The sequence below is a fragment of the Cervus canadensis genome, chromosome 9 (assembly GCF_019320065.1).
Source record: "Cervus canadensis isolate Bull #8, Minnesota chromosome 9, ASM1932006v1, whole genome shotgun sequence".
In the NCBI taxonomy this organism is placed as follows: Eukaryota; Metazoa; Chordata; class Mammalia; order Artiodactyla; family Cervidae; genus Cervus; species Cervus canadensis.
The window spans coordinates 73,546,832-73,560,397 of NC_057394.1; the positions used below are offsets into that span (position 1 = coordinate 73,546,832).

At 45.2% G+C, this 13,566-nt stretch overlaps 1 protein-coding gene across 7 annotated transcripts in view; it reads left to right on the top strand.

Annotated features, from left to right (window-relative positions):
- Window positions 1–13,566, top strand: part of DCLK1 (doublecortin like kinase 1) — a 335,842-nt gene that overhangs the window by 273,027 nt on the left and 49,249 nt on the right. For all 7 annotated transcript variants that reach the window (XM_043477420.1, XM_043477419.1, XM_043477422.1 and 4 more), the window contains 3 exons: window positions 5,753–5,810; window positions 6,539–6,658; window positions 10,954–11,100. In XM_043477420.1, the coding sequence (XP_043333355.1) occupies window positions 5,753–5,810; window positions 6,539–6,658; window positions 10,954–11,100 (325 nt within the window). The remainder of the gene's footprint in view (window positions 1–5,752; window positions 5,811–6,538; window positions 6,659–10,953; window positions 11,101–13,566) is intronic.

The window sequence follows — 13,566 nt, forward strand, 5'->3', positions numbered from 1 at the left end:
GCTGGACAGTTTGCTGCGTGACTGACCAACATAGAAAATGTCCCATTACTTTTCTGGACCTCATGCCTCCCCAGACAGGAGCAACCACTGTTGACTGAATGTCAACTATATACCGGGTCCTTCACTTAGGATATTTTATTGATGTATCATCATAATACCATGGCGTTGGAACTATTTCCATTTTATATAAAGAATGCCTGAGGAAGCTAAATGCCCAGGTCAGTAAGTGCTCAGATAGTTAAGTATTTCTATTTGGCAAGGCATGGACGCTAGTTCAGCTGCAAACCCCACACCACTGGACCACTCAGCTTCGCTGCCTCCTGTCTCCAACCAGGGCCAAAGTCACACACATCACATTTGTCCCTGTACAGAGAAGACGGAAGTGAAATCGGGAAAGCCATTCTCAAAGTAATGGGTGGAAGTGTGTGTGTATATAGTTTTGTTTCTCATTTGTGATTTTACTGACAGGAAACCCAACCCCTTTAAACATAATGCGTGCTGCAGCAGAAAACCCCGAGTCCAGCACCGCGGTGCTCTTCCCCCGCGGGGGCCTGGTTCCCTGCCGGGGGCATCATCTGTTGAGTCTGGCATGTGCTTGTCCTCAGATCATGCTGGCATCTTAGTCCCGCGGTCCTGGTCTTCCCAGATAGAAATTTCTCATTTCTTCATCCCGGATTAATTTCTTTCTTTCTGGTTTATATTGCGTTCGTTTTGTAGGAGTTCGCATCTCGGGTCTCCTTGTACGAGCCTTCAGAGTCTAAGCACCAGGTTGCTCCCCGAAGTGTTAGTATTCAACTCCCGCTGAACCAGGACATATGGCAGCTGCCCCCTGTCCTCAGAAGTATCCCATAACAATCTTTTAATATTTTCCAGAGGTCCAGGAAAGTAAAAGGGGGCTAAGAATGTTTTGAGTGGCACACGCTGCTTGTGTGGGGACATTCTGCCGAATTTGGAAGGATAGATGTGGATGGACAAGAACAGGTCTGCCCCTCCTGTTAATAGTGCCCCATCACAGGAGAGGGTTTCCTACGACAATGGACGCAGTGACATCGCATCCCTCCCCTGATTCTGTGTCAGCACATCCCATCCTAGGACCTGCCAGGTCCATTTCGGTTTCCGCCTGTCTCCCCGCAGCACCATCTCCAGTGGCCTTGGGAGCCCTTAGGATGTACTAAAGAACGCTGACGAACTTTAGAAGCTGTTTTGTGGAGCCTTTAGAGGCCTCAAAGAAAACTCACAAAGCTGAAATGCGCTAAGAGGAGGTCCGAGCATGGATAGAGGGCTTGAGATGAGGTGCCCTTCGTCCCTGGCTTCCTGGCTCTGTGTGGATTAATTACCAGCCAAGCCACGGGTACCAGTGACGCGGTTGTGAGCAGGCATGGTGTCTCGGGTGGCTCCCGGCCCTCCTTCCCCCCTGACTGCTTGCATGTTTTGGCAGCACAGGATTCAACTCGGTTAAAACTGTAGCCGCTCATGATTCCCACTCTCCCTGCTCCACCTGGAGACGCAAAGAACTACACATCGAGGGCTTCCCCAGTGGTCCAGTGGTTAGGGGTCTGCCCGGCAGTACAGGGGACGCCAGTTCAATCCCTGGTCTGGGAGGATCCCACATGCCACGGAGTGGCTAGGCCCGTGCACCCCAACTACTAAGCCAGTGCTTTGGAGCCCGCGGGCCACAACTACTGAAGCCCATGTGCCCAAAGCCCATGCTCTGCAACAAGAGAAGCCACTGCAATGAGAAGACCGCACACCACAACGAAGGGTAGCCCCTGCTCACTGCAACTAGAGAACGCCTTTGAGTGGCAATGAAGACCCAGCACAGTCAAAAAAAAAAAAAAAAATTAATAGGATAAAATAAAAGAACCACATGTCAAAAGCTTTGGCTCTGGCGATTGTGTGAGACAGGCCCAAACCCACAAGAACGAGCTGAGACTGCAGTATCAGTGACATGGTGCGTCCACCTAGAAAGGCCTCAGATGTTTGAAGATCTGTACAGCCATAATGGGAGGCATTTGCTTCTGAAGTGGGATTTGGAGGGTGACTCAGTGGGAAGGATTTTAAGTGTCTCTCAGCTGACGGTGTTCTTTCCTCCCTAAGGATGCTGTGGCCCCTGATAGCCACAGGGCCCAAGTTCAAGTTCAAAATATAGCTCCACTCCGGAAATGTCTGACAGGACACTTCTGGGGTGCCTCCATTCTCTGCTCACAGGGGAGGCTGAGATTTAGCTTTGATTACTGGGTAAACAAAGAGTGCTGTGGACTCACTCCTCAAGGAGACAGGGTCTCCCTGTCATATCCTAAGCGCCACCAGCCTCTGGAGCTCTCCCAGCTCCACCAATGTGTTTGGAGGCCCTGCCAGTTCAGGCCTCTGCTGGGCATTTCCGGGGCACAAAGAGAGTCAGGACACCGCCGCTCTGCTTGAGGACCTCACCCATAAGCAAAGGATCGCCGTGACAGTCAATAAAGGCTGTGGCAGAGGAATGCCTGGGAAACTGTTTCCTCTTCCACATAATCTTCATAAAAATCTTCAAAACAGAGCAAACGACGAAAATCCCTTTGGTCTAGAGTGCCCTTTTCCTTAGCATTCTGCAGCCCTCCAGGGCTGAGGGAAGGAGGAGTGAGAAGAAGACTGTCCTGGGGCCCGGAATCATTGTGCTAAACCGGATGGCGTTCTCCAAACCATTGTCAGTACAACCCTGACAGGCTAGATTTAGTTCCGATTTGTAAAGTTCAGACATTTCTCCCTAGCAGTTGGAGCTCTGGCCTGGGGTCTAACTGAATAGGAATGTAACCTAACTGAACTCCTCTGGACAAGGAGGAAGACACAGCTCGTCTCACTGCTGCTGCTCTGGCTGTGGCCTTTGAGGGTTCCGTGACTGCGTGAAAGGTCAAGGCTATAATTTCAGGAACATACAAGTGAACGGCCTGGATGTTCCCGAGCAATCCAGGTGTCTTCTCTCCTCCACACACCGAACTGTAGACTCCTTGAGGTCAAAGGCCAGGTCTCTTATCACCCGTGTAGCCGAGAAAGAACCATGCTCCTGCTTACTGGATGCTGACACGGGCACAGCGGTTCTCAGAGTTTAGAGGATGGAGGAAGGCAGATACTTGTTTGGGGTTTTATTTCGTGCCAAATGTTTTCTTTTTTACCAACTGAAAGCAAGCCATGAAGTGTTTATTCTTATGGTGGACATTTAGTCTTAACACGTGTTTTCAGTCTTATATTCCAGATTCATCCTTTTTCCTTATAAACATGCATTTCTAGCAATTAAGGATTTTATTATGACTTTATAGTTCTATTCTTCAAAGAATCCAGAAAAAAAAAAAAACTTGCAGTATTAATTTTGGTGGTTCCTCCACAGGGGTCTTTGTCTGATACAAAATGTGGGTAAATCTGAGTGAGTGTTGACTCCTATTTTGTAAGATTCTGGGTAGTCAACCCACAAGATCCTCTTCCTAGGAAGCTATGGGCCGCTGCAGCCCAGGTTTGCTTGCATTTACCCCTCAGCTGTAGGCTCAGCATATACCCTGGTTGTCTGGTGTCCTGGGAGCCAACACACTCACTTATTTGCTGGGGATTCTGCTGCGTGTGTATCTGTCTGCAGAGGAGGAGTCAGCCTGCTTGGGTCCCACTCCAGCTTTCTGTTCTGAGCACAGCAAAGCTTTAATGTTGCTCATTCCAGGGAAATGGAGGGTCAAGTGGTAACCGTAGGGAAGACACAGCCAAGAAATTCCTGCTCTTCTCACCAGCACCTTCCCATCCTGTGTGGAGGCGCTGAACACAAGTGTCAGCGCCGTCCTAGCTCTCTTGCCCTGCCTGCTACTGCTGGCTCTTGTCAAAGCTTTCAGTCCTGGAGTCCACATTCCCTGCAATCAGATGAAACATCCCAGACTAGATTGGAAACTGCTCATATATTCCAGTCTCAGATTTGCTTCATTATAACTTTGTGTGTGATTTGTGAAATGCAGGACCCAGAAACACTTCAGCTTTTAATTTTCCTCTTGATTGAATATTTTCATGTTTGCAGATGAAACTCTTCAGAAGCCTCTTAAAAAGAGCTGCTTAGAGAGTCCCTGCGATCCTTCTGTGATGTTGAGTCTCCTGCATTGGCAGGCGGGTTTTTCACCACTGCTCCACCTGGGAAGCCTCTAGACTTTCTCATTAGATACAATTATAACAGTTTGGTCAATGTTTAATTTATTCTGCAAGCTAGTACCATGAGGGTCCTGGAAGTGCAGTGGAAGAAGAAGTTTTAGAAGTAAATGACAGGAGGATTTCCCTGGTGGTCCAGTGGCTGAGACTCCAAGCTCCCAACACAAGCATCTGGGTTCGATCCCAGATGCCACAACTAAAGATCCCACATGCCACAACTAAGGCCTGGCACAGCCAAGTCAATAAGTAAATAAATATTTTAAAAAGAGAAGCAAACAACATGAACGGTTTCTAAAATGCTTGAAACACATTGTTGCTATCTGGTCTCTTAATTTATAGGCACATCACTCTCTTGCTCTTACCATAACATACAACTAGGAAATTCCCCTTTGATTCTCCAAAGCGAAAATTTTAAAACCCTATTTTGAAGTTTTGTTCTTAATCAACTTCACTCCCGTCATATTCATTTGTATCCCTAAAATTGGACTTTATCTATAGCTAAGAAGCTAGACTCTGTTGGTTTCCCAACTAGATCTGAAGTAGAAATGATTGTGAAGTAGTGGTTCCTGATGATTGTTAAGTATGCATTGTGTCCTCTGACAGTAGACCGTCACTATTAGCACTACAGTATCTTAGAAATGTTCACACAAGTTAGGAAGCTATTTAAAGGTTCAGTATGACTAAGCCGTCCCACCCACACCCACGATGGAGGACGGGCAGTGTTGGCTGGGCTATATGAGGAGCAGAGACCCCAAGAACTCAAGTTCTGATTTTAGCAGTGCCAGGTGGCTTTGGGAACATGAGCTGTTTATAATTGTCACCTCCATTTCATTTCTATCGAATGAGAGGGCCTATGGCTAGGACTCCACACTCCAAATGCAGGGGGGCCTGGGTTTGATCCCTGGTCAGGGAACTAGATCCCACATGCCGCAACTAAGAGTTTGCAAGCTACAGCTGAAGAACCTGGATGCCACAACGAAGATCGAAGACCCCTCGTGCCACAGCAAAGACCCGGCACAGCCAAATAAATAAATTTTTTTTTGAAAGGCTCAAGAGGTCACAGGATGCTCAGATAATGACTGTATCCCTTGCTATACTCCTTGAACACCTCATTCATGAGTTCTCCACTGGAACACATAGAGCTGCACACAGCCCAAGTCTAAAGAGGGTGGACTGCGTCTTGAACGTTATCAGTGTGACCACGAGAACCATTCAGAAAACTGTTACTTCGGGGATAACCTCAAGAGAAATGGAGAAGAAGGGCAGAAACTCACCCCCATTTCATGTCCACTTTAGAGGGAGGAGCAGGGCACAGCCACCTGCAAGGGGGAGTTACCCATGGAGTAGCAGTAACTTTATTACAATTATGGCAGCCTTAACAGCCTGTGACGTTTCTGAGCTATCATCTTTGTTTTGTCCTTACACTTGGTCAGCCCCTTAAAATTCACATACTTCTTTTAAAAACGGAAAAGAGAATCTTTTACAAAATACTTACACCACGATGCCAGATCAGTGGGGTACGAGTGAGTCCTTAACAAGATGATTCAACACATCTGAAATTACATTTATTAAAAGACAAAACAAAACTTTTTCTTTGCAGGTCGACTGCTAGAGAGTATGCTCTGAAAATTATCAAGAAAAGCAAGTGTCGAGGCAAAGTATGTATAAAGTTTTATTCTTTTGAAAATATATTATTTTGGAGGTAGAAAAAAAAACACAAGATGAGCCCCCAGATAAACACAGATTCACCCTAGGAGTTGTGTTTTGGTAGAGTAGAATGTTATATACTTACTAGGATATAATTTTATTCTATAAATATTCCTGGTATCAAAGTCAGTTGAAATGATGGGATATCATTTCAGTTCCTTCTCTTTGTTCTTATATTGACTTCTTCTCTTACTTTTGTGATCTAAGTTTCATTTCATCCTTCTATATGCAGTTATAGTTAACCATGGTAGGCTCTGAAATTACAAGCATCTTCTAAGGACCGTCAATATCTTTTGCCAATTCTAGGCTATAAGAATATCAGAATTTAAGATAGACTTACTATATTTTACCAAAATATATCTCCCTTGATCTTTAAATTGTATAAGTTAAGTGTTAGTCACTCAGTTGTGTCCAACTCTTTGCGACCCCATGGACTGTAGCCCACCCAAGCTCCTTGGTTCATGGGATTTTCCAGGGAAGAATACTGGAGTGGGTTGCCATGCCCTTCTACAGGGGATCTCCCTGACCCAGGGATCGAACCCAGGTATCCCACATTGCAGACAGACTTTTTACCGTCTGAGCCACCAGGGAAACTCTTAAATAGTATGGCTTTCTTGATTTGAGTTAGCCCTTCATTGTTTTGCATGTGTCTTGATGGAGATAATTTTCTCTTGAACAGGAGCACATGATCCAGAACGAGGTGTCTATCTTGAGAAGAGTGAAGCACCCCAATATTGTTCTTCTGATCGAAGAGATGGACGTGCCAACGGAGCTGTATCTTGTCATGGAATTAGTAAAGGTGTGTGTTTTGGTAAAAGAGGTAAACCTATATAAGGCACCTCACTCTCCTATATGATAGAGCTCTCCCCTTTGTTTCATCTCAGCAGTATTCAACCTCATCGCTGTTCACTGGCTTAATGGTTTAAGAGTCTTAACACTAGAATTATATCCCCATAGTTCAAGTCTCAGCCTGGACGGAAATAGTCCCTGACCTTGGATCTACCACTCTGTACCTCGGGCCCCTCCTATGTAAAATGCGATATTGCTAGGAGTGTTATTCTGAAGGTTAAAGAAATCTCTTTCACCAGCTTCTGTGACACGAAGTATTAGATGCCAGTAAGAGTGTTGTTCTCCAGCAGAAACTGCTCACTTTTCCAGGAACTACTCCAAAAGTATCATTCATCATCATAAAAACAAGCTCTGAACTTTTAGACTCCAGGGTAATAGAAAAACAACAGCCTGTTAATAATGTGAATACCGCCTCTCAGTGATGGGTACAGTCTCATCCTGCCACGTAAAATTACGTTTTTATTCTATTCGATCATATAACATAGGAATGGCCAGATGTTGATGATGGTTGAATCTATGTGAAAGGTAACTCACCTATTTCCTCTACTTCCATATGTGAAATTTTCTTAATTAGAAGTTTTTAAAAATTGAATGTTTTATTTTCATAAAGCTGTACTTTGCTCAAGCCTTTTCTGTTATGTTAATCTGACCAAAGGCATGAGTAATTTCTACTTTAGTTGTAAATTAGTCAGATCATTTTCTCCATCAGGGGTGTGCCAGTGAACACCTAGGGTTCCAGGAATTCTACTTAGAATCGCTCAGCTGAGCTGGTGGCAGCTGGAATGTGGGGTTTCCTTCTGTAAAGAGTTAAGGCCAACAAAGCATTTAATTAACCAATCATTTACTGTATAGGAAAATGTTCATTCTAGGGACTTTAAACTTTCATTCTTCATGTTATAGCCACGCTTTCCGGGAAACAGACTCACTCAGAAGGACAATGCAGATAGTGGAGTGCAGTTTATTACACCGGCGGGCCCAAGGCAGAGTCTCCTCTTAGCCAAGGACCCCGTCCAGCATTTGTGAAAATCTTTTATACCCCATGCCTACGTGTCTAAACCCACCTCTTATCCCATGTGTACGTGTCTAAACCCACCACTTGTCCCATGTGTACGTGTCTTAAACAGTCAATAGTCAATAAGCCCGCAGTTACATTCCAACCAGTTAATAATCCATAAGCCTGTGATTACATCTTGACAGATACGAAAAAAAGTTTATGACCTGTCCGGAGACAGGTGTGATTAAGGTATGCTTCCTCTTAGGCAATGAGTAGCCTGGATGTGATCTTCAGGATTCCTCTGTCTGGAGGGGGTCTTATCCTTCCATTGTTGTCCTCACAGGCACTAAGCAGAGAGTTCAGAGTCCACTGGAGAGGCAGTCGAGCACAGCCAGCACGGACAGGCCTGAGATGGAGTCCAGGCCCTATGAATTCCTTCTTCACTCATAGTTCCTTTATTTTAGATCTATTGGCCTTGTTTTAACTTAGTGATTAATCTATATTTATAGATAAAGTCTGTTTTTTTCCTACTTGAAGTTCACATTTTTTTCTCTGAGAGCGAAGGCTTTTTAGTTTGTACTAACACCAGGTTATGGTCATGGTTGAGATTGAGGGAGATAAAAATGTTAATCGCTTATTCCAATCAAGAAAGGTCAATTTCATTATTCAGAAAATTTTCATATTGGCGCTTTATTACCAAATAAAGTTTGGTAATTACAACATTGTAAATTATACTTTATCTAGGACCAAGAATAGTAGTTTTACAATGACTTTAATTTTTAAAGAAACAGCTTCAAATCATTCCTGCTGCCCCTCTGGGTGCCGTTAAAAACTAATTAGCAACCCCCTGTTATTGGCTGGGTTTTGGAGAGCTAACACAAAATTAAATTTGAAGATAAGATATAAAAGAGGAAAAGGCTTAATAGTTCAGAACACAGTTTGTGGGAAAGCTTAATCTGATTGTCAGTAATATGCTTAGTCAGGTGACTGTAGCGAAGTACCACTTAGCCTTTGGGGATTCTCTCCGGGTGACCAGTCTAACAAGCTTGGACTGTGCCTGCAAAACTCAGCATTGGGACTCAACTGAGCCACTGGATGTGTGTGTGTGTGTGTGTGTGTGTGTGAGTCACTCAGTCGTGTCTGATACTTTGCGACCCCATGGACTGTAGCCCACCAAGCTCCTCTGTCATGGAATTCTCCAAGCAAGAATACTGGGGTGGGTCACTGTTCCCTTCTCCACGACTGTATCATACCCCTGCATTTAGTCTGACCGAGAATGGCTGTGAGACCAGGTCTGGAAGCATCTCAGAAGAGAAGGCCAGCCCCACATTTGACCTGAAAAGCTCCCATGACATGCCCCTGAGGAATTTAGCTTGTCAAACCCTGAGAGTCTAATAGGGGGCCCAGGACGACCTGATGCCAATGGATAAATAAGGTTTGTGTTCCAGAAAACAGTGAAGTGGGTGAACAGTAAAACCATTCTTAAGGGTGAAATTCCGTAAGTACCAATAACGGGACTTTAGACTTCCAGCGGCAGAAGTGAGCACGTGCACACTGCTTGTGTGTCCAGAGGAAGGCAGGCCTTGTGTCAGGGCAGCGCTTGGGCCGGCGCTGAGAAATCAGCGGGAGCGAGAAAGACAGAGAGCGTGGAGGAGACTCTGGGCTGGGCTTGGAGTGCGGAGTTGGGGGAGGGTTTGGTCTGTCTGGGTGACCAGGGAAGACACACGCTACGTGGAGCATAAAGGCAGCTGCTCCAGGTGAGACAGGAGATGAGGTTAAGCAAGTTGAAGTGAAGGCTGGGGACAGAGAGGGGAGAGCCATGGGAATAGATGCTGATTTCATGAGTGAAAGATAGGAAACATTGGCCTGCAGTGTGGGAGGTGATGATCATACACAGGGTCTTTGGAGTAAGACCCTGAGAGAGCCCAGAAGGCTGTGTCAGAGGCAGGTCTTAGAGCAGGACCAAGAGTCTCTGTTGACAGCTTTGTTGAAGGCGAAGAAGAAGGAATGAGATTACAGGCTGTCTTGAGTTTAGACAACGAGGACAGTGGTGGAGTCTTGGCAGGGTCACCTCCTACGGCCCTACACACGGTCAGGGGTGCCGTTCATGTGGACCGCAGTGCAAACCCCATCTCCCCGGGTGGCACGGAAGCAACCTGCAAAGCTGCACAACCTTGCCTTTGAGAGACAGACATAGAGAGAGACGGTGTTCATTTTGGGGAAAAAAAAGTATCTCCTTAGTTCGGGAACTGCTGAGGTTGAGGGTCAGTGGAAGATACCCCTTTCCCCTCAAGCAGGGATTGTATAGGGTCGCAGAGGGCCAGGTTAGGGAGTGGGATTTGAAAATGGTCAGCCTACAGGCTAGTTTGTATTTGCTGTTAAAAAAAAAAAAATTAAATCTCTTAGCCCTTTAGGTAACAGATTTACACAGTCAGCCTCTGCCGGGGGGGTGGGGTTTGGCTCTTTGGGGCCTTGTGTGCAAAAAGGATGCACACATTTTCAGCAAATCAGACCCAACTTCTCTGAAAGGGCTTCAAATAAATGGATCTAAAATTGGAGCCTGAAATCTTTGCTTCACCAAATAACAATAAATTAGCACAGAACAGTGGAAACAAAGTTCGGATGAGTAATGGACCTAGAAAACTTTCTTTGAAATGTCTCCATCCTCCTCCCTCTCTTTCTCTTTCATCTCTGGAGTGACAGTTTCTGATCCTTTTCTCTGTTCCTTACAAGGAGGCACATTATTGAAAAAGAAGACATGACGCCCACTCCAAGAGACCTAAATCTAGAGAGTGATGAGAATTGTGTGTGTGTCTGTGTGAAGTTCCCAGGGCAGCAGAACGTTTTGTTCAGGGTGTAGTCTGTGGTATGTTTCTCATTTCAGGAGATTGGGGATTATGAATTTGAACTTCAGCGGGCAGTTGGTGTAGCACATGCCACCAGGATACCCGGTGCCCCGAGGTCTCTGCCCTGGAGACCCAGCTCCGCTTCCCCACCCCCAGTTGGGAGTTTAATGGCAGAGAATCCTCTCCTCCTTCCTTTGAGCTCTGGCGGAAATGTCACTGGCTCTCGCAGCGGGGGCAGGAATCACCATAGGGTTCCTGGGCCTATGAGAGGGAGGTGGCAGGGAAAACTCTTGGAACCCAGAAACCCCGCGTGCATCCTTCAGTCCATTTATAGCGTGTCGGGCGCCTCTCCAGGCTGGGCCCCACCGGACCATCTGTTAATGCACTTCTGCTGTTCTCTCTCAGGGAGGAGACCTCTTCGATGCCATCACCTCCACTAACAAATACACTGAGCGAGATGCCAGCGGGATGCTGTACAACCTGGCCAGCGCCATCAAATACCTGCACAGCCTCAACATCGTCCACCGTGACATCAAACCAGAGAATCTGCTGGTAAGAAGGGTTCCAACTTCAGGGTGTCCTGAGCCCCAAGCACTCATGTATGAGTGAATATGAACACTTCTCTTCCTTCTTTTTCGTTTTCTTAAAAAACAACAAAAAACCCTTAAAGGCTCGTTTCCAGCTGGCCTTCAGTAACTAGCTGGAAACTGGTCTTTTAAGTTGATCTGTCAGGGTTAATGTACCATTAGGGGCACTTAACTTATTAGCAAATAGAAACCCGAGGGAGGGACAGGAAAAGAACTCAGGAAATCTAGGGCTGTGGTTAAGACCACGGACCAGGCCAACACAGTCACGAGGAGCATTTACACTTGCATGACTTATCGATAGCACTTTGGTGTCAGAAAGCTTTTACTCAGAGAAAAAAAAAAAGCAAATGGAAGACCTTTTAGACTTAGTCTCCCAATTTACATCCCAATAATCCGATCTAAAAGCTAAAAGGATAAATTTCATTGTGAGATTTCAAGACACCAGCCCCTCAGCATAAAAATGATCATGACAAAGACTGATTTTACAGATCAGAGACATTCTTACCACCACCCCCACCATGCTCTCTTGGTCCCATTGTTAAGGGGACGGTATTGAAAGAATTAGGGGACAGAGACTGGGCATCAGGGAGCTGTCACTAGTGAATATGGTAGTAATATAAATTTTGTTGGCTATTCAGGGTGGAATTTTAATGAAATATATTCAATTCCTCCCCGCCTCCAGATGCTAATTGTTCTTTTACTTTCATTATCCAACCCAAAGAGTCATGTATTACTTGACTATTAGTATGTCCATCTTTTGAAATCTGGGAAATGAGGATTCTTTTTCTAAAGCAGTGTTTCTCCAAGGGTGGTCCAGAGACGCCCTGCATGAGAATTACTCCCAGATGCTGGTTAAAAATGTAAATTTCTGAGCTTCCCTGCAGCCCCACCAAATCAGAATCTGGTGACTGGTGACAGGGTGCAGGTCTGCATTGCCACCAGCTCCCGCACGTGATCTCAGTGAACTTTCAAGTTTAAAAGCAGATGAACAGGAGCTTCCCTGCAGTCCAGTGGCTAAGACTCCAAGCTCCCAATGGGTAGGGCCCAGGTTCAATCCCTGATCAGGGAACTGGATCCTGCATGCCACAAAGACCCAGTGCAGCCAAATAAATAAATATTTTTTAAAAATACAATAAAAGCAGATGAACAACACAACTCCCATTCCCAGATCTGCTGCTATGGAGAATCACCTCTGTGCTCACCCCATGCTCACTTTACACTCAGTATCTCATTTCATCTTCACAACAGCCATGTGGGGTAAAGTCTATTGCTGTCCCATTTCACAAGTGAGCAAACTGGGTGCCTAGAAGTTGAAAGACCCACTCAAGGCCATCATCACTCTTAAGTGGAGGAGTCAAGGTCACAACCTAGCTCTGCTCCTCTCTAAACCTCAGACTTTTAACCACCAGACTATGTAAAGTGTGAACTGGGGAGAGAGGTTTACTGCTTGCTTGCCCCATGCCAAGGACTGTGCCAGGGAAAAGGAAGACCTATGCCTCCGTGGAGGGACATTCAAGTAGGAAAAATAGGCATTTCAAAAATACCTACACAGGGACTTCCCTGTGGTCCAGTGGCTAAGACTCTGAGCTCCCAGTGCAGGTGGCCTAGGTTCAATCCTTGGTCAAGGAACTAGATCCCACATGCTGTAACTAAGACCCGGCATAGCCAAATAAAAATAAGTATTGAAAAGAAAGAAATACATATACGAGCAGTTAATTGCAATTAGGTTAGTAATCTTGGAGCTGCTGGCTAATGAAGGTGGCAGAGGTCAGATGATGGAGTTCTGACTTAATTGGCCCTCAAATTCCACATCTCCACAGTAGCCTAAACATTCTCTTCTGCATAGTTGCCTCCATGAATGGCAGCAATTTCCCCTCGTCTGCACTCATTCTTCCTGTGTCCTGACTTATGTAGGATTGTCTCACGGGAACGGACTTACAACTGAGCCTTTGTTTAAAAATTTCTCTAAGCTCCGAAAATTCAGTGATGGAAAATTAAAGTCTCATTTTCCTTTCCGCTTTTGCAGTTCAGTTTTGTGCACCCATTGTTCACCTGCTTCTCACCAGAGCACTGTTTCTATAAATGACATAAATGGTTACAGAGCACTGTGCTTTTACTAAAATGACAATTTGCAGGATACTTTGAAAGTACTGTGCTCGTTTGAACATATTTTACTTTAAATTACCCAAAAAAAGAAAAACAAAAATTCTCTAATTTTTCCCTTTCTGACTTAAGAGTGAGAAAAGTATATATATATATAAACACACACCATTGCAGTCATTCACAATTCAGGTTTAAAATATATGTATATGAAAAACTAAAGTAATTGTGCTTCTCCAGTATCGTCATTTCTTTCTATAGGAGAGTAGTAAGGATTGGCGAGGTTTGCAGGGATAAAGCTTTTATGGGATAAACTAGGTAGAAGAATAGA